Raw genomic sequence first — 26,777 nt, 5'->3', positions numbered from 1 at the left:
GCTGTTCTAATGGACCTATATCATAAGTTAACCTTTCCTTAGAGAGCTCAAATTTTTGAGATTTTTCTCCCAGAAGACTCAACTTCCTAAGAAAAATCCCCCTTACCCAGCTTCCATGTTCCTTAAGAAAGCCAAGTAGATAATTGCCCTAGTTTCTTGCCTTTTAGGGTATCCATCAGACCAGTGGGTAGATGAGCCTATCTTAGGCTTTCTATCCATTTTCTCCACTGAGCACAAGCCAACATTCATGTATAATTTTAGCCAATTTTTGGCTGATAATATGCATGAACAAATGATGAAAATTACTATTGAAGGCATATTCAATTATGCATCTATTCTAGTCTACATGTTTCTTTTTTAGTAGGGAGACAAGTTTCCTATAAACCTACACAGGCAAGATGATCAGGGCATCAATCAAGCAGTGACATAGTGGACCTTATTAGTCAAAAGAAACTCAAATGAGTTTAAGTTTGTAGAATTTATTGACAATTTTGTTCATACAGTTGTAGGGCTTCTTAGCAATCAAGATGAGCCTAGGATTAGTGTAGAAATCAAAAGGGTTTTACACTTGAGTGAGCAGACAAAGACTGGAGACTGGTATTTATACCAGAATTACACAGAAATAAGAGTATATGGATGTGAGTTGGCTCCATACAAGTTGCCAAAGTATGTTCCAATGAGAATTTTCTCTCTGGAATATATAAGACAGATGATAAACATGGATGAAATCCATTTTGTTTCATGGAAAAGGAAATCATAATTCAGGATCAAAACTCAAGTAGGGCCATTCATATGCAATACCAGAACAACAGGTGATGAAGCAGATTCGATCCTCAAGCAGTTCAAATTTCAGTGTAGTTTCACCTGGTCATATGATCCATTTAGTATTATTTCTAATCTAAGGGTGGAGCTTAAAACTATGCCTTATAATCATATCCCCAGCCCATAAATTGAGAAATTTATGAATCAAGACCAATGGGAGGAGAATACACTTCAAGAAGCAGAAGAGCAGACTCTGTCTATGACTACCCTTCACACTCCTGTACCTCAAGACAAACATGGGAAAAGGCAAAGAGAAGAACCATCATCTCCAACCTGCACAGAAATAAGTGCTCAAGAGTTCATTATTCAGCAGAAGAAGCAGAAAACACAGCTCCCAGAAGTCACTATTCAAAATGAGGAAGAGCAACAAACTATTATCATGAGTGGTTTGCAGTTTTCTATAGGGTTAGAAGAACACCTCCCTGACACCCCATCCTCTTCGGCCTCAAAAAATCCTTCAGACAAGTCACAGTCAATTGAATTGGCTGAACCAAATGACCCCAATATCTTCAACAAGTTTCTGCAGATTAAGCAGAAGAATGAAACCCTAAAGGCCAACACCTATTCTCAATTTTGGAGCATACTTCTACCTTCCAGCATAGGTTGTTAACAACATTTGACAGTGAAAAGGGAAGAATGCAAATGGCATTCTTACAAGCTCAAGTGCCATCTCCAAAGACTTCTGCAGATTATAAGAAAACCATTTTCTCATTTGATACAAAATTAATACATCCTATTGATCAAATGGATATGCATAGACAGTCTAGAGAAATGATTTTCTCCACCATGACAATACTGCCATAGAGCTTTCAAAGTTAAGGACATCCCTCTCAAATGTCCAAACTCAATTGAAATTGGAAAATATTTCTTCATTAGCAAAGGACACCGGAATTAAAGCTTTGGAAGATTTGGTGATTAAGCTGGGATATGATCCCGGTGATGTCAAAGCAGTGGAGGAGATCATCAAGAAGAAGAATGCAAACATTGCAGCACTTAGAAAACAACTTAAACTGCCTTCTACAAAAGATCCATTGGCAAAAGAGATTGAAGAAAGTGAACAACATAAGGAAGACATGCTCAAACTAATCATTGAGCAAAATATACAGATGAAGGAGATGGAGGAACAGATTGAGAAACTCCTTAAAGAAAAAGAAGAGGCTGCACAGTTAATTACAACTCTATCTACAGCCATACCCATCACAGTGGCAGATACAATAGGAGATTCAACATCAACACCTGAAGATTTAAATAAAGTTGTGCAGGACTTGTCTCTTCAGAGATAAGAAAATGACAGGCTCCAACAAAAGCTCAAACATGTAGAAGCTCAAAAGATTAAAAATGATTCTCTTTTGGTTGAAGAAATGCAGAAATCTCACCAACTGGCCAAGAAGATTGACCAATTGGAAAATCAGTCATTAATGGCTCACACCTTGGCCCAAGCCAAGGAAAGGATTTGGGTAGATATCAATCATGCCATAACTGAGGTTTGGCCATCTATCCAGATTATATTTGAGCAAGAAGAGTTAATCGATAGATGCAGAACAACCATTGAGCAGGTCAGAACAACATTAGGACAAAAACTAGCAGAGGCCACTTCCATGATCAAAATCTTGAATTCAAAGACCAGGTCAGAATTGGAACAGATTCAGCTTGCAGACATAACAAAGACCATTCTAGAGATCAAAAAGGTACTACAGAAGAGGAATTTAATGACCCAATTGGAGACCAAGTCTCAAGCTCTGGAAAATATTGTTCAAAGATTTCACACTAAATTTAATTTACTAAATCAAAGAGGACTGCCAAGGTTAGTAGCACCAAATGACAGACTTATCAGCTTGGAAGATTATTGTGAGAAGCTTTACAACATTATTGCCACAGATACATCAAAGTTTGCAGGTATTAAGGGGTATGTCACAGGGAAAGCATTTATTGAAGCATTAGAGTTTGATTTAACCATCAAACATGAAATCAAGCATATCTTCATCAACAAGCCCACTTTCGAGAAGGATACTGAGGCAGACGAGGTTTATAGAAAGCTAATAAATCTTTCTATACCAAATGATGAAAGATGGGATGAGTTATGTGATACCATTGAGTAAAAAAGTTTTATCTCCAATAGATGTGCTCTAGCTTCGAAATTTTGTGGAGGGGCTAGAACACATGAGATCTCCAAGACCCAGAAATCATTTGGAGAAATTTCACCCTGATGAGGAGTTATTAAAATAATTCATATTTTTAGTGGGCTCCTAAGTCTAAACTTAGGAAAATAAGAATATTAATGGGTATTAATAAAGATATGGGTGAAAAGCTTTTAATAGACGAGTGTCAAGTCCATTTTAATCTTAACCGTTGATTAGAGACTTAATCTCGGCCGTTGATTCATCAACAGGAAAAGTATAAGAGAAGACTTGAGAGTCATTTGGAGATACATCTGACAAATACTTAGTAACCCGAGGGAAATCGATTCTCAAGGAGGAGTTCGATTTCAGAGGGAGAGTTGCAAGGTGAAGGAAGAGGAGGGTTTCAGCATCAGTGAGAGACCGAGGAGGAGGTGACACAGTGCCTCAGAGAGACATCGCAGAGGGATAGCTCTGAGAGACAGCGTAGGCAGGGACAGGATCTCATGCAGTCCTCACACAGATGATGCAGGGGTGACGCAATGAAGGATAAAGGGTCTCTGTGGTGTCAAAATTTCTCCTAGCTGAGGAGGGAAATTATCTGAGGTGTTTTCTTGAAGGTTTCTCTATGTGCTGCAAAATTATTCCTTGTAAAGAGATTGTTGCTGAAGAATAATAAATAAACCCTCATCTGCTGCACCGGTTTTCCCACATTGGGTTTTTTCGAGGACAATTGTCGAAAAATCACTGTGTTGATGTTACTGATTCTTGTGCTTGTATATCATTGTTATTTTTTTCTCTATGCTATTATGTGATAACTGCAGTATAATTTATTTTAATGTTCGCTGAAGGGTTTTGTAAACAACTTATTGTGAGAAATAAGTAGGAGAAATAAATCAGTTACTGTAGTAGAATTTCGTGTCAGAAATTCTAACATGGTATCAGAGCAAAGATCAGGCAACAGAGAATCTGCTATGAGTCAGGAGCATGATGTCGGGGCATCAACTCAGAAGGACCCACGTAGATCTCCAAAGGGAGAAGAGAGCACGAGGAACATGGATCAGGATTATTCTATGTTAGCTTCTAGACTAGAAGAAGAAGTCGCTTGCTTAGCGAGTTTTGCCTCCTCTGAGGTTTGGTATATAGATAGTGGAGCTTCCTGGCACATGACAGGAATACGAGAATGTTTTTTTCGAATTATCAGGAAGAAAGGATGAACTTCCAGATCACCATGGGAAATAAGTCAAAATGTATCCTTGTAGGAAGAGGTACCGTAGTATTTCAAATAGAAGCAGGGGATCGGCTTCGAGCAACCAATGTGCTGCATGTGCCGGGATTGGGGATGAACTTACTCTCTGTATCTCAGCTTCAAAACAAGGGCTATGATGTTTTCTTCATTAAGGAGAAAGTATATGTCAAACACCCGAGTTGGAAAAAGAAGGCCCAGATTGGAGTCAGAAGTAACAAGTTATATTGATTACAACTAGAATCTCCAATGGCACTGATAGGCAGCAGTGGGGAGAAAGATTTGAATGAACTATGGCACAGGAGGATGGGACACTTACACCATGGGGTTCTAAGAATTCTCGGGAGAACAGTATCAGGACTTCTAGAGTTGAGTACCGAACGAGATGATGCATGCAGAGGATGCACACTAGGCAAGTACGCCAGAGCTGCTTTTTCCAGAAGCAACAATAGGGCTAAGAGTGCTCTGGGATTGATACACTCAGATATTTGCAGACCTATGTCCACAAGAGCTCTTAGTGGTGCCGAGTACTTCGTCACCTTCATTGATGACCATTCCAGAAAGACTTGGATCTACCTTCTAAAAACTAAGGATGAGGTTTTTGGTCGATTCAAAGAGTTCAAGGCTCTAGTTGAGAATTTGGCAGGAAAGAAGATAAAGATATTGTGCTCAGACAATGGTGGAGAATACATCGACAAGGACTTCACTGTTTTTTGCGCAAGGGAAGGCATCAGAAGAGAGTAGACAATCCCCTATAATCCGAAGCAGAATGGAGTAGCAGAAAGGAAGAACAAGACTATTGTTGAAGCAGCCAGGGCGATGTTGTATGATCAGGATATGCCCAAGTTTATATGGGCAAAAGCATGCAACACGACAGTGTAGGTCCAGAATATGACTCCTCACAGGGCATTAGGTAAGATTACTTCGGAGAGTGTCTTCACCGGTAAGAAGCCCGAGGTGAGTCATTTCAGGATATTTGGGAGTTTGGCATATTGCCATGTACCCGGAGAAAAGAGGAAGAAATTGGATCAAACTGCGGAGAAAGGATATCTTGTGGGATATAACGAGAATGCTAAGGCATATATAATCTATCTTCCGGGGAACAGGAAGATCGTTATTCGACAGGATGTAAAGTTCATGGAGGATAGAATTTCAGGAAATCCCAAGAAATGCCTTCCGAAGAGTAGTCAAAGGATGATCCATTGGTCCAGCCACTTCGTCCAGCACTAGCACCAATATTTCTCCTAAAGGCAAAACTCCAGAAGTATCACCACAGGTGGAGTCTCAGGGAGAGGAGGAGCAGATAGATATACCCACTACCAGTGGTAGAACGAGTTGGGAACTTCGACAGCTACTACGAGATGCAAAGAATTTCGCCGGAGTGCCCAGGAATGAGAAAAGGGAGCATAAACAGCCAGACAAATACCAAGCCTTGGTGGCTCAGGTTGGAGAACCCTCTAGTTTTCAGGAGGTCATTTAGCATCAAGTATGGGTAGATGCTATGGTGGAGGAATACAGTTCCATAATGGTCAATGATGTTTGGGAAGTGGTACCTAGGCCTCAGGACAGGTCAGTTGTAGGTTTGAGATGGCTCTACAAAGTCAAATACATTGCAGATGACAGTGTGGAAAAATACAAAGCCAGGTTTGTGGCTAAGGGGTACGCTCAGAAGGAAGGGATAAACTACGAAGAAACCTTCGCCCCAGTAGCCAAGTATACTTCTATTAGATCCGTGATATCCCTCGCAGCACAAATGGGGTGGGAGATTCACTAGATTGATGTCAAGGCGGCGTTCTTGAACGGGGTGATACAATAAGAAGTATACATTGAACAACCAGAGGGTTTTGAGACACATGAGAAGAAATCTCATTTATGCAGGTTGAAGAATGCCTTGTATGGGTTTAAAGTTTAAACATGCACCTAGAGCATGGTACGGTCGATTTGATGGCTACTTGCAGAAGATGGGATTCGTCAAGAGTGACGCAGATCCTAATCTCTACTATCTTGTTGTAGAGAATGAGCCTCTAATCCTGGTGTTATATGTGGATGATCTTTTCCTGACAGGCTCATCCAGGCTCATCAAAGATTGCAAGGAGAACCTAGCCACAAAATTCGACATGAAGGATTTGGGACAGATGCATTATTTCCTGGGGTTGGAAGTTTGGCAACAGAAGGGTGAAATTTTCCTTGGACAAGGGAGATACGCTACAAAGATTTTGAAAAGGTTCAGAATGCAGGACTGTAGACCTATGGCTACTCCAATGATCACCAACTGGAAGAAGATTGATGCATCCGAAGATAAAGAAGTCGATCCCACCTTGTACAGGAAACTCATAGGGTCCCTGATGTATCTGGTCAATACCAGGGCAAACATTTGTTACATTGTCAACACCCTCTGTCAGTTCATGGTGGAACCAAAGAGGGCGCACTAGGAAACAACCAAGCATGTTCTCACATAAACGAGGAACAATCACACATGGACTAATGTGCACCCAAGGCAATGACATCAGCCTAAGTGGGTTCACTGACGCAAATTGCGTTGGAAGTTCAGTAGATCGGAAAAGTACCACTGGTTACTGTTTCAACATTGGATTAGGAATGATCTCCTGGTGTAGTAGGAAACAAAAATCCGTGGCTCTGAGCTCAACTGACGCTGAATATATGGCAGCTAGCACAACTTCGTGTGAAGCCATATGGCTTAGCAAATTGCTTGTGAATATATTCAGGAGAAAGATGGAAGCGACCAGTATTTTGTGTGATAATCAGAGTTGCATCAAGCTCTTTGAGAATCCCTTCTTTCATGATCGGTCGTCGAAGCACATTGATATCAGGTGTCACTTCATCAGAGACTCTGTCCAACAAGGGGCAGTACAATTGAGGTACACGCCAACAGGAGAACAGGTGGCAAACATCCTCACCAAGGCTCTAGGAAGAACAAAGTTTGTTTATTTTAGGTAGAAGATGGGGATGGTGAGAATCCGTTTTAGTAGCAGAAGCAGATAGTATAAAGAGTTGTAGTGCAACAGTTAATAGTGGCAGTTCTATGGGCAACATGATGCAGCACATTCAGAGGGAGCTGCAGTACAAATGTAACAGTGATAGTTGCAATGTCATAGGCAGCAGTACAGGTTGCAGCAACGCAGTAGGTGAGGGGCAGTAGGCCAAGCATCAACAGCGTAGAAGACCGATGTCATGAATTAGTTTGATGCTTCTATTGGGAAGTATTGCTAGAGCACATATGTCGCTAAGAGGGAGTGTTGATTTTGGGTAGCATCGGATGTGCTCTAGCTCCGAAATTTTATGGAGGGGCTAGAACACATGAGATCTCTAAGACCTAGAAATCGTTTGGAGAAATTCCACCCGGATGAAGAGTTATTAAAATAATTAATATTTTTAATGGGTTCCTAAGTCTAAACCTAGAAAAATAAAAATATTAATGGGTATTAATAAAGATATGGGTGAGAAGCTTCTAAGAGACGAGGATCAAGTCTGTTTTAATCTTAGCCGTTGATTAGAGACTTAATCTCGACTGTTGATTCATCAACAGGAAAAGTATAAGAGAAGACTTGAGAGTCATTTGGAGATACACCGAGAAAATACTCAGTAACCTGAGGGAAATCGATTCTCGAGGAGAAGGAGTTCGATTTCAGAGGGAGAGTTGCAGGGTGAAGGAAGAGGAGGGTTTCAGCATCAGTCAAACACTAAGGAGGAGGTGACACATTGTCTCAGAGAGACAATGCAGAGGGAGAGCTCTGAGAGACAGTGCAGACAGGGATGAGATCTCACGCAATCCTCACGCAGATGACGCAGTGCTCACGTAGATGATGCAGGGGTGATGCAGTGAAGGATAAAGGGTCTCTGTGGTGTCAAAATTTCTCCTAACTGAGGAGGAAAATTATTTCAGGTGTTCTCTTGAAGGTTTCTCTATGTGTTGCAAAATTATTCCTTGTAAAGAGATTTTGCTGAAGAATAATAAAGAAACCTTCATTTGCTGCACCGGTTTTCCCACATTGGGTTTTTTTCGGGGACAATTGTCCAAAAATAACTGTGTTGATGTGATTGATTCTTGTGCTTGTATATCATTGTTATTTTTTTCTCTATGCTATTATGTGATAACTTTAGTAGAATTTATTTTAATGTTTGCTGAAAGGTTTTGTAAACAACTTATTGTGAGAAATAAGTAGGAGAAATCAGTGATGCGGGGGAGCGCCCCCCCCCCCCTCGAACCCGCTCCCGAAGCGCGCTCCGGGCGGGAGCGGCTCGGGAGCGCGCTCCCCAAATCGCTCCCGGACGGGAGCGATTTTCGGGAGTGCGCTCCCGTAAAAAAATTTGCGCTCCCTGGTCTGTGAGGGAGCGCTTCAGGGAGCGATCGCTCCCGCGCTCCCGGAGCGCTTTTTAATGCCCGGGAGCGATCGGGGAGCGATCGCTCCCTGATCGCTCCCGGGCATTAAAAAACGCTCCGGGAGCGAATTTTAAAATTTCGGGAGCGGTTCGGCGGAAAAAAATTCCGCGGACCCGAAAAAAACAAAAAAATTAACTAATTTTTTTTGGGTTTATAAGCCCAATGGGCCAAAACAAAATCATTTCAATGAGATTGAGCTTGAGTTTGAGAGCAAAGGAGCAAGGAGCAAGAGCTGAGGAGCAAGGAGCCAGAGCTGAGGAGCGAGGAGCAAGTGCCAAGGAGCGAGGAGCAAGCTTGCAGAGGTAAGTAACTTAATCATTTAGTTAGTTTAGTTGGTTAGGTAGTTAGTTTGTTTAGTTTAATTTACCTGTTTGAGTTTAAAGATCATTAATTTAAATTAAATTAATAAATTAAATGAATTAATCCCAATAAACTAAATTAATTTGCAGATTCAAGACTCAAACCCTACAAACATCAAACACGATGGACCTGGGGATTTTTATTGGCATTTTCCTCTTCCTGGTCCCTTTTCTGGTTATTATGGTGGTGGAGAGTAGGAAACGGAGGGGGCCTGAAACTGAAGAGGTGGATGAAGAAGCCGGAGGAAGTCAAATAGGTGAAAACCCCAGTGAGGAGGATGTGGAGGGTGAACATGAGGGTCAAAAAACTAAACAAGACCAAACTCCATTGTGGAAATATGTTCACAGGCCTGAAACAGGGAGAGGGGGTGGAACCACTAAATTTCATTGCCCCCATTGCAACAATGATTTCACAGGCTCATACACCCGTTTGAGAAGACACCTTTGCGGGAAAAGGGCATGGGATGGAGAGAAACAAATAGGAATCAGAACTTGCGACGCGGTGTCAACAGCAGATAGAGCCAAATACATAAAGGAAGAGGAGGACGCCCAATACAAAGCAAAAAGATCAAGGGGTTTCTTTGAAAGCTCACAAAGAACTCCTTCAGCATCCTCCCAAGGCAGTGGATATGGACATGGAGGCTCAGGGTCATCATCTTTACGCCGTAGAACCATATCAGATTTCCTTGATGAGGGGTGTAGGAATGATGTGGATTCAAAAATTTACAGGTTCCTCTATGCAAATGGGATACCATTCAATGTTCTACGCTCACCTTATTGGCACGAAATGGTTTCTGCCATAAATGATGCCCCTAAAGGATACAAGAGCCCTGGGTATGACAAGGCAAGAACAGTTGGCCTTGATCATGAAAAAGCAAAAATATCACATTCTTTGAATAAAATGACAAGTTCTTGGACTGACAATGGGGTGTCCATTGTATCTGATGGATGGACAAATGTAAAAGGCAAGCCATTGATAAGTGTTCTTGCTGTGTCCCGAAGTGGTCCCATTTTTCTAGCTGCACATGATTACTCAGACAAGTTCAAGACCGCTATCAACATTGCAGAAGCATTGCTTGAAACAATTGAGCGTATTGGCCCATACAATGTCATCCAAGTCATCACTGATAATGCTCCTAATTGTAAGGCAGCGGGAGCAATTATTGAGGATAGATACCCAACATATTTTGGTCTGGATGTTTGGTTCACACATTGAACCTTCCGTTGCATGATATTGTCAAAAACAAAAATGAACAATACCAATGGATTGGTGATTTGTACAAGAGAGGAAAAAAAATGATAAAATTTATTACAAATCATAGCAATACCCATGGCCTTTTCCGCAGTCACTCGAGATTGGAGTTGCTGAAGATTGCGAGGACTAGATTTGGTAGCTATTACCTCACCTTCAGGCGCCTTTTGAAGGTAAGAGAGGGTTTAGCTAGCATGGTATCAAGTCCAAATTGGCAGGTGTTAAAGGAAAGGGCTACAAATGTAGCTGACATTGCAGGTTTTGAAACGGTGGAGGAGGCCGCTCTTGATGGGCAGTTTTGGACAGCTGTGAGATAGGTATTGGATTTCACCAAGCCAATTTATAACATGATTCGGTTTGCAGATACAGACAAACCAGTGATTGGCGAGGTGTATGAGCAAATGGATACCATGTTGGGGGAAATAAAAGACATTGTTAATAACAGAGATCCCGACTTGTACAATCTGATTCACGATTGTGTGTGTGAACAGTGGAAAAGGCTTAACCTTCCACTACATTGCTTGACGTATATCCTTACGCCAAAATACTACTCAGATTCTTGGTTGGGCAAACCTGCAGCAGGGGGTGGTGTTAGGACCAAACCCCATTTAGATCGAGAGGTAACTAAAGGATATCTGGATGCATTAGAAAAGTTGGTGCCTGACAGGGAGGAATGTGCAGCTGTGCGCCTTGAAATAGGCAGATACTTCACTGGCAGTGGTTTGTATGGTAACTTCCATGCAATGGACGACAAAGATAAATTTGATTCTCTCACATGGTGGGAAACATATGGCGGCGACGGACTTTTGCGAAAATTGGCATTGAAAGTTCTTGCACAGGTTGTAAATTCTTCTTTGCAGAGAGGTGTTGGAGCACCTACAGTTATATACATAATGTGAAAAGAAACAGGCTCAACGAAAACCGAGCAGAAAGCTTGGTTTATGTGCACTACAATTTGAGGTTGTTGAGCCATTACTGTGATCGGGCTAATGAAGATCCCACATAAAATTTGGGACAATCACCCTGAGGACGACAATTTGGAGGATGGCATTGTACATATGGAAGAACTAGAAGATGAGCTTGTACGGGATGAAGTTGAAGCAGCTGCAGCAGCCATGCCACCTCCACCTCCACCATCCAGTAGCAGTTCTCGGGGCCTGAGTCTTGTTCCATTGCTGTCGCCACCTCCATCGACACCCTCGCGTGGAGGCTCTAGTTCTGGTCGTCGGTCTGGGCGGGAGACTCCTAGAAGACCGCCAAGACCTACTTATACTCCTGGAGACTCTCGTGGCAAGGGCCACTTGTAGATTTACAGTTTACTTGTCTTTTTTAGTTTCTATTAGACTTGTCACTTTAGTTTTCATAACTGTTCAGTGTTGAGTTTTGAGTCCTTGACTCTTGACTCTTGACTCTTTCATATCATTATGACATTATGATATTTTTTGTAAACATTATATCACTGTGACAATGAAAATTTGAAGTTTGAAGTTGGGCCTTGGCAATTATAACTCATTGGTAATGATTGTGAATTATGAATATGATGCTTTGTGAAAGACTAAAGTTGTTTCATTTCATCTCATTATTCATGTTTCATTTTATAAATTTTTAACATTTCATATCATGTTAACAGTTAGAAGTTAGGACTTAGAAATATCTTCGATATTACTTCTTGTAATGGTTAAACTTGGCTTACAAGTACAACTTGTTACTTTGGTGATCAATGATGATAAATGTTATTGAATTGAATGTTATTTTAATTTATTATTTTACTAAGGTTGATGACGATTATAATTTCTAGATGATTGATGTGATATGGTTCAATGATCAATTTATGTTTTTTTATGTTTTTTATGTCTATTTCATCATTCTACATGTTTTTGTTGACATATATGTATCAAAAATTAAAAAATATAAAAAATATATATATTTTTAAAAAATCGCTCCGGGATTCGCTCCCAAACCGGGAGCTTCTGAAAATGGTCGCTCCCGCTCCCGCTCCCGCTCCCGCTTCCCGCTCCCGCTCCCGCTCCCAAGTAACACTGGGAGAAATAAATTAGTTATTGCAGTAGAATTTTGTGTTAGAAATTCCAACACAGACAACAAGACAAAATTTTAGGGGCCATGTCATCAACAACTTCCTTGAAGATAGTGCCAGCATCTCAACAGTTTATGCAGTTCTATATTTTTGTAAATTAGTTCAGATGTTTCTAGAGTCTTATATTATTGTATGAATAAATAGTAACTCGATGTATTAAGGGTTGAACCCTTGCATGAGTTTTTCTAAAGCAGAATTGTATCAGACTAAATTCGCTTACATTAATGAAAGGATTCTGGATTTAATTCAAACAACCTGTCTCTTTGTGAGTTTGTCTTTATGTTTTCACTTCATCTTTGTTATTCTACATGTATTTAAGTTTTGTGAAGATAATTGGGTAAGAGAAAACTGAATATCAGTCTATCTTAAATCCCCATGAAGTTATAATCTATTTTAGGGAATAGTTTATTGGACTATCTGTCTTTATAAGCTCCTCTACATTTATAAATTGTCAACCATCTTCATAAGGTTAAATATATTTTGTTGGGCTGTAAACATTGTTTACTTGCATGCTTCCATATGATTAACTAAAATTTAGTCTGGATATTTAGGAAATCATAGTTTCTTATAATTCTGCGTTTCCATACACTATAAATCAAATTACTATTCAGAGGTAAAGAATCAACCCTTTCATAGTATGCAGTGTTAATAAGGATTAAACACTTGCTTTAATCTACTCATCACATTGGTCATCCAAAAAACTTTTAAAACAAACAAAATATTTTAGATGCTCTGGCATAATTAATTAACCTAGAATTATCTCAGAGGACAACAACTCACATCTCTGATTTAGGGTTTTGGGCACCAGTGGCAGGCATATAACAGGAAGGATTCGACTGTAGTTCCACGCACAAAAGCTCATTTGTGCGACTGGAGCCTTCCAGTCGCACAGACAACTCTCCATCCATGCGACTGGTGGTTTAGAGAAGAAGAGTTTGACTGGGTTTTCTCCTAGGAGAGGGGTTTTGCCTTGGTTGAGTGCCTACATACCGTGTCTCTTGTTCTTGTGATCTTCATGTATTTTTGATTTGGTAATTGCTTGATGAAAGATAACATAATAAATAAGTATTGAAGGCAATACATACACAAGTAAATATCAAGAATAGAGGAATCAAAACCCTAATAACTACAAGCACTGATTTCTCAACACTGAGGGGGGGAGTAGCCCCTAGGAGGGCGCTCCTAGCAACACTGGGTTTGTGATTGCATTTTAATTAATTATAGAATATTTATTGGAGTCCACGATTCTAAGGGAATTGATCTTTTTACTAAGAGCAATTAACCTCATCTCTGTAGCATTTTGCTCCCTTGAGGGATTTTATTTTCATTGTTTAAATATTTTTTTAGCTTTTTAAACCTTGGATAATATTATAATAGCCATGTATAACATAGTGTTCCATGGGGACACATCCCCTAGGGTGGGGGGCATGCCCCATGTTTCCCATGCTCTGGGATAGGGGCTGTTAAAATTGGAAACTAGGGCCAAACTCCATGTGGATCACCTTACTTGTGACTACTGATATTTTTCCTAGATTCTTCTCATCGAGAGGTGTAGGATTGATCTAAAGATCATCCGATTCCGATAAGTATTTATGGAGATATGAATTTATTTTGATTATGGAAAAATTATCAAAGTCGGCTAGCAACTTATGTAGGCTCAGAAGCCCAACAGTCATGTCTATTCAACCTCAACGTTTTACTATAAAAAGAAAAGGTCTTCAAGTCATTTAGACACACACACTCTTCATGTGATCTCCTCCTCTCCACGTCTTTGGGTTTTGGTGGAGGAGAGACACTAAGAGTATACGCTGGCCTAAGTAAAGATGATGCCCTAGCCGTAGTAAGGATGATGCCCTAGCCGCAGTAAAGATGATGCCCTAGCCGCAGTAAAGGTGATGTCCTAGCCACAGTAAAGATGATGCCCTAGCCACAGTAAAGAATATGCCCTAGCCGCAAGCTTATGAGGAGGTCTATACGCAGAAAAGAGGAGACCGATATGCAGCTTAAGGAAGCCCCTATACGCCGTCCTAAGAGGGAGATCTAGCCACAGTAAATGAGGTCTCTTCACAGCTGAAAGAAAGACCCTAATACGCAGACCCTTGTGCCCTAACTACTGGTCTTACTTAGCAGAAAGAAGGTCCAGATGCAGCTCTATCCCACAACTAAATGAGGCTCCTATGTGCTGCATAAAAGAGGTCTAGGTGTTGGTAAAGGAGACCTGATCCATACGCTGTTGAAGTGCCCTAATCCATAATCCTGTAGGACACTAAATCACAGTCAAGGAGGACCAATTCGTTTCCTGAAGAAGTTCCTTCTTAATGCTGTCAAGGAAAGGCCTTTGACACAGTTAAGAATGATGCCCTGCCATTGTTAGTGCAGCCCTCATTTAGCAACAAAGAAACCTTATACACAACAAGTAAAGAGACTACTCATCCGCAGCATAAGATGGCACTTATTCACAGTATGAGGAGCTCTGAAAGGACATCATATAAACTCGGATTGTTGTAGGTGACAACATAGTGATAAGTCATTGTTACATAGTGAAGGAATGCATTTGCTCTAGATCAGCTTATGTAAACAACTGGGTGTTTGAAAGGGCTGACAGCACAGTCAAGTTCTTATGATGCTTGGATGCTAGTTGATAAAGTATTGGAGGCCTATCTTGTTGCTAGGCTAGGCTACATGCCATAGCTAACAACAAGGCTATTCTCAGGATTGCCTATCAGATGAACATAGCTACTATCATGGGTTAATATTATTATGTTAAGGATTAGTCAGCTAACAAGGATGCAACATGATGGGTGTAGCAAAGTGATGATGGATCAGCGATGAGTACAACATTGGGTGCAGATCCGTGATAAGAGCAGCTCAATGATTGAAGCAGCACAGTAACAGGAGTAGCAACATGAAGTGCATAGCATGGTCATTAAGGTCCAACACTGTGATGGTAAGTACAACATGGTGCAGCACGGTGAGGTGCAGCAAGTGGACGAGATGCAACACTGTGATAGGTGAAGGAGTCACCTTGGAGAATCAGTTGAAGCAACATGTCTTCAACTAATCTCATGTAGATATAGAAAGTCAAAATGTTTACTTCTGTTGTAAATGTACTATCTCTCTCTTTCTCTGTTGAAATATTGAAGAACATAAAAGAAGAATTGATCAAGGGTTTCCCCACTTTGGGTTTTGTCCCTGGCTAGCGCCACATCTTGTGTCCTCTTGTCTTGGCTTGTCTTCTGTGATTTATGTTTATGTTCTATCTGCAGTTTACTTTAATGCTGATGTGATTGCTAATCTGGAAAAGATATTGAGCTAACTGTGAAAATTGAAATAAATTGCTCTAAGCATAGAACATACCTAAAATTAACATGGTATCAGCGCTGAGGTGAAGACAATGCCCTGGCAAGAGTGAAAGAGCAATCACCGAAGACAACTGTGAAAGGACAAAAGGATCATTGGATTCCTCATCCCTCTTCAAATTCACCGAGGGTGAAGTCGAAGCAGAGAATATTATCAGAATGGCGCAGCGGAAGTTTCTGATGGCCTACCTAGAGATCACTTCATTGGGAAGTTCGGATCTAAGGGTGGAAGGAAAGGCGGATTCCTTGGTTGCAATAAGTTCGGCCATTATGCGAAGGAGTGTTCGAATGGCAGAGACACTTCTCTTGATGAAGATAACAATCATTCCAGGGACATCTTCAATGATCAAAGGAATGGCAGGTAATGCAGATCATCAAGAAAATGGTCGACTCTTCAAAGAAAGAAAGGAACCCCAGGCACTTCATTGGATAGATGGGCGCACTCTCTAATCTGGTAGAGATGGAAACAATCATGCGATTATACTTGGAGCCGATGCCACCTATCTCGGAAAAGGTGTAGGGAATGTTATCCCTCAATTGAAGAGGGTAACTCAATTCATTTACAGAATCTCTTTTATGTACGTTATCGCAAGAAGAACCTAGTGTCCATTTCAGTAATGGAAGTCAAAGGTTTCAGGGTGGCACTCATTGATGGAAAGGTACGTGTTTGAAAATAGAATTTTCAAAGATGTTTTTGAGTTCAGGGTTGTATCAAGTTGCAGGAAGTCCACTGGGGACCATGTCCATTGACACATAGCACCAGAGGTTTGTGAGTCAGATGGTGACTGGGATGCCTGAATTCAAAAAGAGCATGAAAGTACATGTCTGAGATGTACCAAAGGAAAATATTACAAGGGGACCATTCCCCTCATGTAGCAGGTCCACAGGCTTGGAACAACTCGAGGGGTTTGAGATTGATGATCAGGAATCTCACGTATGCAGGTGGAAGAAAGCCCTCTATGGCTTGAAGCAAAACTCCCCTGGCGTAGTATGAGAGGATTGATAACTGTCAGATGAAGTTGAGATTCACTAGGAGTGAAACCGATCCAAACCATTACCCGAAGGTTGTGGATGATAGACCTCTCATATCGGCACCTTATGAGGATGACCTATTTCTGACAAGTGCAGACCCTCTCATTTGCAGAAGAAAGAGGGAGTTGGATTCCGGATGTGGAATGTTAAACAACAAGCCTGTGACTACCTCGAGGATCTTAACTTTTAGAAGTTATATGGTAGTGATGTTGGACTAGATTTGGGAAATGCCTCTGAGTTTCATAAATTCATTCGCGTTGATGTTCTTGATGAACTTTCGTTCGGACATAGGTGTTGCAGTTATCATGGGGAGCTCATATTTGGTTGAGCCTCACTGGATTGGTGCCAAGAATCTTCTGAGATATCTTCAGGGCACAATCTCTCATGGATTGAGATACATTGCCAGAAATATGAAACTGCATGATTATTCGAATGTTGAGTGGGCAGGCAATGTGGAGGATCACTAGAGCACTTCTCAGTGCTGGTTCTCTTTGGATTCTGCTTCGATATCATGGATGAGCAAGAAGTAGAAATCGGTTGCTATAAGCACCATCGAGACCGAATACATAGCTACGAGTATGATCTCATGTGAAGCTACATGGTTGCAAAAGATCTTAAGTGAGCTGTTTGTACACATGATGAATACCACTGTGATTCTCCGTGACAACCAGAGGTGGGATTCGATTATTGAGGAATCCTATATTTGATGATTGCTCCAGCAAATAGACATTAGATACTACCTTATCTGGGATATGGTAAGTCGATGAGCAAGGAGGCTCCATCACATTCAGAATGATGTACAGGTCGTAGACAATTTTTGGCAAAGCCCCGAGGAAAGGTCAAATCTGTGACTTTCCCGAATGACTTGGAGTCGTTGAGAGACCTTCTTATAAGGGTCCTGCATGTTGCATGCATTGAGCTCTGGGAGCTTTGGAGTTCCTGGGGTACTTACTGGAGCAACATACGACCACAGGGCAACTCACCCTCCCCTAGTGGTGCACTATGAACAGGATGATTAGTTCCCCTGTGGGCTGGGATGATTAGTTCTCCCATGGCAACTGTGGAACAGGATGATTCGTTCTCCTGCGGGCTAGGATGATTCGTTCTCCTATGGGCTAGGATGATTCATTCTCCGTGGCGACTGTGGAATAGGATGATTTGTTCTCCTGTGGGCCAGGATGATTTGTTCTCCGTGGCGACTGTGGAACAAGATGATTCATTCTCCTGTGGGCCAGGATGATTCGTTCTCCTGTGGGCCAGGATGATTCGTTCTCCGTGGCATCCACTGATAGGATGATTTGTTCTCTTGTGGACAGGATGATTTGTTCTCCTGTCGAGGCATCCTACCCATGCAGTTTGGGACTCATGAGAAGTACCTCTCATTTGATCAATGAGTAGGGAAATGAGGATAGAGACCATAATAGTTCTATCGATGGACGCATCGTTATATCTACCGTACTCCCTATGCTAGGATGACCTCCATTGATCCGGGATCAATGAAACTGATTTCGGGTCAGTAGAGAATGGTATGAGACGTTCTCGATCAATTCTCCTTCTTCATGGTTCAGCAGAACAGAGCAGAGCAGATCAGAGCAGAGCAGAGCAGTGCAGGGCACTGATGGCAGAGATAGTACAATCGGACATATGGATCAATGGATGGAGTTCTCCTTAGTTGAGAGGGAGTGTTAAAATTGGCAACTAGGGCCAAACTCCATGTGGATCACCTTACTTGTGACTACTAATATTTTTCCTAGATTCCTCTCATTGAGAGGTGTAGGATTGATCTAAAGATCATCCAATTCCAATAAGTATTTATGGAGATATGAATTTATTTTGATTATGGAAAAATTATCAAAGTCGGCCAGCAACTTATGTAGGCTCAGAAGCCCAACAGTCATGTCTATTCAACCTCAACGTTTTACTATAAAAAGAAAAAGTCTTCAAGTCATTTAGACATGCACACTCTTCATGTGATCTCCTCCTGTCCACGTCTTTGGGTTTTGGTGGAGGAGAGACACTAAGAGTATAAGCTGGCCTAAGTAAAAGATGATGCCCTAGCTGCAGTAAAGATGATGCTCTAGCCGCAGTAAAGAATATGCCCTAGCCGTAGGCTTATGAGGAGATCTACACGCAGAAAAGAGGAGACTTATATGCAGCTTAAAGAAGCCCCTATACGCTGTCCTAAGAGGGAGATCTAGCCACAGTAAATGAGGTCTCTTCACAGCTGAAAGAAAGACCCTAATACGCAGACCCTTGTGCCCTAACTACTGGTCTTACTCCTCAGCAAAAAGAAGGTCCAGATGCAGCTCTATCCCACAGCTGAAGGAGGCTCCTATGTGCTGCATAAAAGAGGTCTAAACGTTGGTAAAGGAGACCTGATCTATATGCTGTTGAAGTGCCCTAATCCGCAATCCTGTAGGAGACTAAATCACAGTCAAGGAGGACCAATTCGCTGCCTGAAGAAGTTCCTTCTTAACGCTGTCAAGGAAAGGCCTTTGACACAGTTAAGAATGATGCCCTGCCACTGTTAGTGCAGCCCTCATTTAGCAACAAAGAAACCTTATACACAGCAAGGAAAGAGACTACTCATCCGCAGCATAAGATGGCACTTATTCACAATATGAGGAGGTCTGAAAGGACATCATATAAACTCGGATTGCTGTAGGTGACAACATAGTGATAAGTCATTGTTACATAGTGAAGGAATGCATCTGCTCTAGATCAGCTTATGTAAACAACTGGGTGTTTGAAAGGGCTGACAGCACAGTCAAGTTCTTATGATGCTTGGATGCTAGTTGATAAAGTATTGGAGGCCTATCTTGTTGCTAGGCTAGGCCACAGGCCATAGCCAACAACAAGGCTATTCTCAGGATTGCCTATCAGATGAACAGAGCTACTGTCATGGGTTAATATTATTATGTTGAGGATTAGTCAGCTAACAAGGATGCAGCATGGTGATGGTTGCAGCATGATGGTTGCAGCAAAGTGATGATGGATCAGCGATGAGTACAACATTGGGTGCGGATCCGTGATAAGAGCAGCTCAATGATTGAAGCAGCACAGTAACAGGAGCAGCAACATGAAGTGCATAGCATGGTCATTAAGGTCCAGCACTGTGATGATAAGTACAGCATGGTGCATCATGGTGAGGTGCAGCAAGTGGACGAGATGCAGCATTGTGATAGGTGAAGGAGTCACCTTGGAGAATCAGTTGAAGCAACATGTCTTCAACTGATCTCATGTAGATATAGAAAGTCAAAGTGTTGACTTCTGTTGTAAATGTACTATCTCTCTCTTTCTCTGCTGAACTATTGAAGAACATAAAAGAAGAATTGATCAAGGGTTTCCCCACTTTGGGGTTTGTCCTTGGCTAGCGCCACATCTTGTGTCCTCTTGTCTTGGCTTGTCTTCTGCGATTTATGTTTATGTTCTATCTGCAGTTTACTTTAATGCTGATGTGATTGCTAATCTAGAAAAGATATTGAGCTAACTGTGAAAATTGAAATAAATTGCTCTAAGCATAGAACATATCTAAAATTAACAGGGGGACACCTAGGGATATGTTTCTCCACATCCCCCTTTGGGGCAAACTTGGGGTAACACATGGGGCAACATTTCCATAGTGTGGGGGATGTGTATCCCCATAAAGGGGATGTTTGGATGTCCCCACCCCACCCCCCCCTTAGATTTTTTGTCTAACAATCCATGAAGATAGGACAAAAATAAGGGATATAGCTTTGAGGAGTCTAAGAACCTGGTAATTAATGGTAATATTAAATTCTTAAAATGGTGACATTTTCCTTTATCTTACCTTTTCTATCCTTAAATTTTTTACATTATCATTAATTGTTTCACAATGTTTCAGAGTGGTTCCAACTTCATCAAACTTCATACGGAGAAAGTTGAATTTCCTATGCCATTCAAAATTCAGTAGACTTAACAGTTTTCAGGATTTCCTGATTGGCAAGATTATAGCATTTCCACTGGATTGTGCAATGATGAATTTGCATGGGAAGAATTGTTTTATTTTTATTTTACCACTATTATATTATTATTTTATATTTTATGATTTTAGAGATGGGGACCTCTATATTAGGGATCTTGACGTCCCCCATCCCCCTTGAATTTTTCTAAAATTTGGAGTGCTCCTACATGTCCCCTTGTGTGTCTCCCCGCTTCCATGCTCTCCTGTCCTGGAAACTTTGTGGAACATAGGTATAATATGGTTATCTTCACAGTTGAAGCTATCCGTTGCTAAGGTGAATTCTTTGCTAAGATATTTTTATTCCATGTGCATGTTTTAAATCAATTAAGAAACTTTCATGTCTCAACTCTTAAGGACCACTTTCCCTGAAGGGATTCTATGTTTGCAGTGCCATTAATTGTTTGTCCATCACTTTCCTTTAAATACTTAACATTTCTTTTCCAAGGTATAAAGTAGTAGCTATATTATATGACGTGTGTTGTGGCTTAGATGATTTTCCTATCTATTTCATAATGAAAAGGGGCGGATTTCTTATTTTAATAAACAGATGATATTTATAATAATGATCCGTACTCACTCTAGCTTGAAATGTTGCCGCAGGCTGTTCTGACAAGAAAAAACAGTATCAGCGGGGTAATGTACAAAGATGAACCAGCCATATTTGCTTGGGAACTTATAAATGAACCTCGTTGTCTTTCAGATGTGTCTGGTCAGACTCTTCAGGTAAATGTAAATAGATCATTGTGACTAATACTTGAGGATTGGGCAAGATCAGTTAAATGAGTTGATGCTAGTCACTATTTGGAATTCCCAGTTTTGGGTGGAGAGTTGAAACTCATTCTGTGTATATTAGTGGTTGATTTGACTTGAAAAGATTCCACATCACTAAAATATTTTTCATATAAGTCTATGATATTGTCTTCCTAAACATGGGAGTCACGTGCAAATCACTTCTATTTATGTACTCATCAAAGTAGTTTCTCCTGTGAATTCAGGCATGGATTACAGAAATGGCACAGTTTGTAAAGTCAATTGATAGTAATCATCTTCTGACTGTTGGTCTTGAGGGCTTCTACGGGCCCACAACACCTGAAAAGTTTATCATGAACCCTGGAGATTGGGCACAGGCACTTGGTTCTGATTTCATTCGCAATTCAAGAATTGAATCTCTTGATTTTGCATCAGTCCATGCTTATCCTGACAGCTGGTGGGTAAATTCTGAGGGATCTATTTTAGTGAAACTCTTTTAGTCAAGTGGCAGAGTGGTAGTTCTTTGTTATCTTCAGATTCCATTCTTTCTTTTACTCCTCGCAGGTCTTCTTTCCATATTATAACAGATTTTTGCCCAAGTATTGTCAATGCAGGGTTCCAGACAAGGAGCTTGTGGACAAGCTCAAATATTTCTCTAAATGGGTGACTTCTCATATTGATGATGGAGAGCAAGTTCTAAAGAAACCTGTGCTTTTCACAGAGTTTGGACTGTCCTCTCTGTGTCAAGACTATGAAGCAAGCCACAGGGACCTATTATTGAAGACAATGTATGATAAGATATATGAGTCAGCAAAGAAAGGGAGAGCTGGGTCTGGATCTCTGGTTTGGCAATTTGTATTAGAAGGGATGGAAGAATATGGGGATGAATTTTCCTTTGTCCCATGGCAGCGGTCCTCAACATATAAATTGATTGTGGAACAATCCTGCAGATTGCAAACTCTTGTGGAAACTGAATCTGAAGGTAAGCAAAGTCTATCTGTTGCATGTTCCAAGCTGATAAATTAGTAAGATCGCTTGTGATCTACATAATAGAAACCTTTGGAATGATAATGCTACACTGAACTTAAAAGGCAAGCAGGCAGGAAGCCGATTACTGGAGGTTATAGATTGTTCCGCCAGTCACATTGTGAAGACTCTGTAGTTCTGGAGATACATAGACAGGCATCCGACCTTACAAAAGATCTGAAGTATGAAAGGATATAGTGTATAAATATTGATTACCGTTGTTACTGTACTTTTGAGACCCGAGATGTGTTTGGGTATGGTATTATAAAAGTTCATCTTGATAGATCTGCTGAAGCTCACTTGTACAGTTCAACATTTCGATACCGTACTTCTGGAATAATATTCTTTGCTCCAAGAAAATATAAAAGGGCTATTTTTGGAGCCTTTCACACAATTTTTTGAGAAGAAATAGATTGGCCATCTTAAACTGACAGATTTTATAATAGGTTCTTTGTGATGGAATAACTGTGCATATTTAGTACGACCTATATGTGAACTATATTATGTTCCATTTTAATGTTGATGATCCTCTGCATGAATTGAATAATGGTTTCTGATTTCTGCACATTGCAAAAGGTGAAGAAAATTCAGCTCTTTCACAATAACAAAGGGATAACGGCAAGCTTGGCTTGCCTCTTAAATGGTTCCTGGGTGTCTTGTTAGCAGGTCATCTGTTCATATTGTTGCTCTCCTACTTGTTTTATACCACAGAAACTGAACTCAGTGCACAATTTGAACATTGCTCATTAGTAATCCTTCTTTGTCTGCCTTATTCTACTCACAACATAAAAGCACTTGGACTGCTTTATAAAATCTTAAAAGAGATACAATAATGCCACATTGGGGCCCTGCTTTATGCTGTACGCAATTATGTGTTACAACTATGAAATGCAAAACCACGACAAACCTGAAATTTTCTATTCCTTGGTGGGATACGACCATAGTCAACTGGGGGAGGTAACTGTAAATTTTGTGAATTATTTTCTGTCTACAGCCCTGACAATTCTTAATTTGAATGACTCCCTTGGTAACTGTAAGAGTTTTGGTGGTCACCTTGAAGCAATAGCTATTTGACAGTAAGTGCTAATGCATTTGGTCCTTATCAAATGTTGCAAGGGTTAAAAGGATCTTATGCCAGAGGTTGGGTAGTCAAGGGATCCTATATGTTGGTGATGCCTTCTATTTGGAGTGTATTTTCTCATCAACTTGTCATAGATGCATATTTGGCATGTTCAATCTTCCCATCGTTCTTTTTGGGGGTAGTCCATATTTCTGTTTGGTAATGTTGCTGGTTTGATGTTAAGGCTATTTGAGAGTGAGTTCAAACAAAACACAAGTCAATTGCGCCAAAACTACATTATGTCTGCTTCCATCTCCAGTTTAAATATGGTGTTATTGATACCTCAATACATTTGGATATCGTTGCCATATTGCTTGGGATTTCCTTTGGTGTAGCTGCACAGTTGTTCATATTAAGTTTTTCCACAGAGAAGTTGCTCATGTTAGGTTTGTATGGGGGTAGTCTGCTTTCTCCTACAGGCATTCCATTTCTTGTTTAGAGATTCACATCGCTCATTGAGGACTTTCATACCGATGTTGATGGTCATGACACGGGCAACTAAAATTAATACTCAGGGTTCGTACAAGTGACGGTTATGGAAAGAAGAGGGGAAAAAATATTGAAGAAAAACAAAAAAGGAAAATAAAGAAAACTGGTTTTGGATTTAATATATATGTTAGAGAGAGCAATAGAGAAGACCACGTCAAAAACTTAAAATCTTGAATCTAAAGTAATCAGAAAAACAAAAAAAACATTAAAAAAGAAAATTGAAAAAAAAAAATTGAAGGAAAAACAAAGAGGAAAATAAAGAAAATTGGTTTTGGATTTAATAGACATGTCTGTGTGTGAGAGAGTGTAATAGAGAAGACCAGGTATAAAAACTTAAAATCTTGAATCTAAAATAATTGGAGAAAATGAAAAGAGGGAAACAAATTAAAAGAAAAAGAAAAATAAATAAAATAAAGAAAATTAAAAGTAAAATATTATGTTGTGAAATTATACTATGGTTAATTTAAATATAGGGTAATTTGATGTAAAACTACTATAATAATATAGATTCTCTATGATTAATAATAAATTATAATAAATTTTAAAATGATATTGATAGGATTTGAGTATCTAAATTAAATAATATAATATATATTTATAGTTAATTATTATGAATAATATGTATAAACAAAAAAATTAAGCTAGAGAATTCACAATTGTTCATTATGAGTTTATATATTTATTGGAATTGTGCAATTCTAAATAGTTGAATAAGAACCAATAAGAGAGTTTCAATGACTATGCAATATAAATGTATATTTTAATTGGCTCAAAATAAAATAAATATTTGGGCATTTTAAGCTATTTTGAATGAAAATATGCTTTTTAAATTGACTTAGCAATTGTCAATATGTCACTGAAATGGATATGCCACTAAAGCAAAACTTGGAAGGCTCAAGTATAATTATTTAAGACACAAATATTCAAATTATTACTAATGTTAAATGTCAATACTTGAAAATGGGGATTAAGAAAAACACTAGAAATCAAAATTATTATTATAGATGAATAGTAAGAAAAGTGGATTAAATTAGACACTAAAATCAAAACTATCAACATCTTAATAGGCTTATGTATTACAACTTGTTAATATTGAGTGCTAAATAATGATTTATTAATGTGAAAAGATGCTATTTTTGACTTTTTCAATAGGACAAACTCACCATATATGATGACCATCTTTTGAAATTCCAAAAGATATAAGAAAATGATATAATTTTTTTTAAGGACACAAAGATTTGAACCTTAGTGGGAAAATTTCCTTACTCCCTCTTAACAATTGAATCAAAACCATATAAACAATCAAGGCATACTTGCCATGCATTATTGCTTTAAATGCAACTTTCTAATTCTTCTACCATAAATGTTAGAAAATTGCTATAAGTTTGCATTCTCTATTGTTTGAGTATATTGTTTGGAAGTTTATTATATGATTCTCATGTAATGCTTGTGATTGGTACATTCGTTTTTACTCTTCTTCTTTTTTTCAACCTTTTTTTTTCATTTTATTTTCATCACTTACAGTTCATGCTTAATAAATTGCTATTTACTTTTCCTTTCATTTTTATCACCAAAGATTAAATTTTGTGCATAAAAACATTTTCATTATAGCCACCAAATATGTATATGTAAATTGAACTTTTTGTTTCATTTCTTTATGTATATGTGTTGATCACATTAATAATAACTAGGAATTGTTTTGTTCATGGTTTGAATCTACTTTTTTTAGACTGCCATTTTCTTGGCTTTCTTAATTCAAAAGTTATTAAAAATGTAAAATGTTATAACTTTTTCCCAAGTTAAAGCACAATTATAGTTCATTCCCCGATCATGGTTCTTACCATTTCAACTATTGCTCAAATTTACCTTTCATTTTATTATGGTATACATTTATGAAAATGATTATGAATGATTTACTTCCCAAAATATAGTTAAGGTGGCTTCCAAATCCAAAGTTTTAGCACTCGATTTCAATTAGGCAATTAAGGGTGGGTCTATAATTAAAAGCGACGTAGTAGGTGGCACCATGTGACATCTTTCTTAGGATCAAATCTTGATGATTATAATTTACAAGTTAATGGCTACATTTATACTTTTCTCTTAAGTATCCTTGTTATTCACTCATGCTAATACGAAATCATGGAGATTTTGCCATTGATTATATATTTATATTATTCTTAATAAGTTATGATAGATGTTGGACATTGTTTAGAGATTATTATGTTCTTTTAAGTTTCATTATGCACAAGTTTTTATGAAATGATCACGGTCACTTAAGATATGTTATGTTGTGGATTAGCCCATGTTGATTGATTATGTGTGCGTGAGTACTATGATTGTAGGGATACTATTTTCGGGACACACCAAGTTTCATTAGATGTTGGGAATGACCCAAAATAATTAATATAAAAACCAGTATGGAAACACAACTTGGAAAGGCATTTAGCTCAATGTGGATGACTCGTTCCTATGAAACCATTGGTATTTTGTGAGGAAATACATGTAACTAAGTACCTGTTTTGGGTAATGTTATGCTTCTAAAGTAAATGTAGGGTTTTTAGCCTAGAGGAGCCTAAGTTATATTTAGTGATGTTCATGTGACCTATTTCATATTACCCTAACCCTAATTTTGCCCTATTTTTTTCTTTGTGAATTGTAATTATCATTTGTAATGAAAGTTTACTTTTGTTCTTAGTGAGAAAAGGTGTTGAAACTTTTACTGG

At 39.4% G+C, this 26,777-nt stretch overlaps 1 protein-coding gene across 2 annotated transcripts in view; it reads left to right on the top strand.

The window, feature by feature from the left end:
• Positions 1–22,876, top strand: part of LOC149228802 (mannan endo-1,4-beta-mannosidase 2-like) — a 120,755-nt gene extending 97,879 nt beyond the window's left edge. For both annotated transcript variants that reach the window (XM_089378369.1, XM_089378368.1), the window contains 3 exons: positions 21,270–21,392; positions 21,665–21,876; positions 22,034–22,876. In XM_089378369.1, the coding sequence (XP_089234495.1) occupies positions 21,270–21,392; positions 21,665–21,876; positions 22,034–22,445 (747 nt within the window). In that variant the 3' untranslated portion in view covers positions 22,446–22,876. The remainder of the gene's footprint in view (positions 1–21,269; positions 21,393–21,664; positions 21,877–22,033) is intronic.
• The last annotated feature ends 3,901 nt before the right edge of the window (positions 22,877–26,777 follow it).

This window comes from Pinus tabuliformis, chromosome J (assembly GCF_031772625.1).
Source record: "Pinus tabuliformis cultivar Carrire ecotype Pingquan chromosome J, CPIR1, whole genome shotgun sequence".
In the NCBI taxonomy this organism is placed as follows: domain Eukaryota; kingdom Viridiplantae; phylum Streptophyta; class Pinopsida; order Pinales; family Pinaceae; genus Pinus; species Pinus tabuliformis.
Note: the sequence above shows the minus strand (reverse complement) of the source record. Positions and strands in the feature narration are given on the sequence as shown.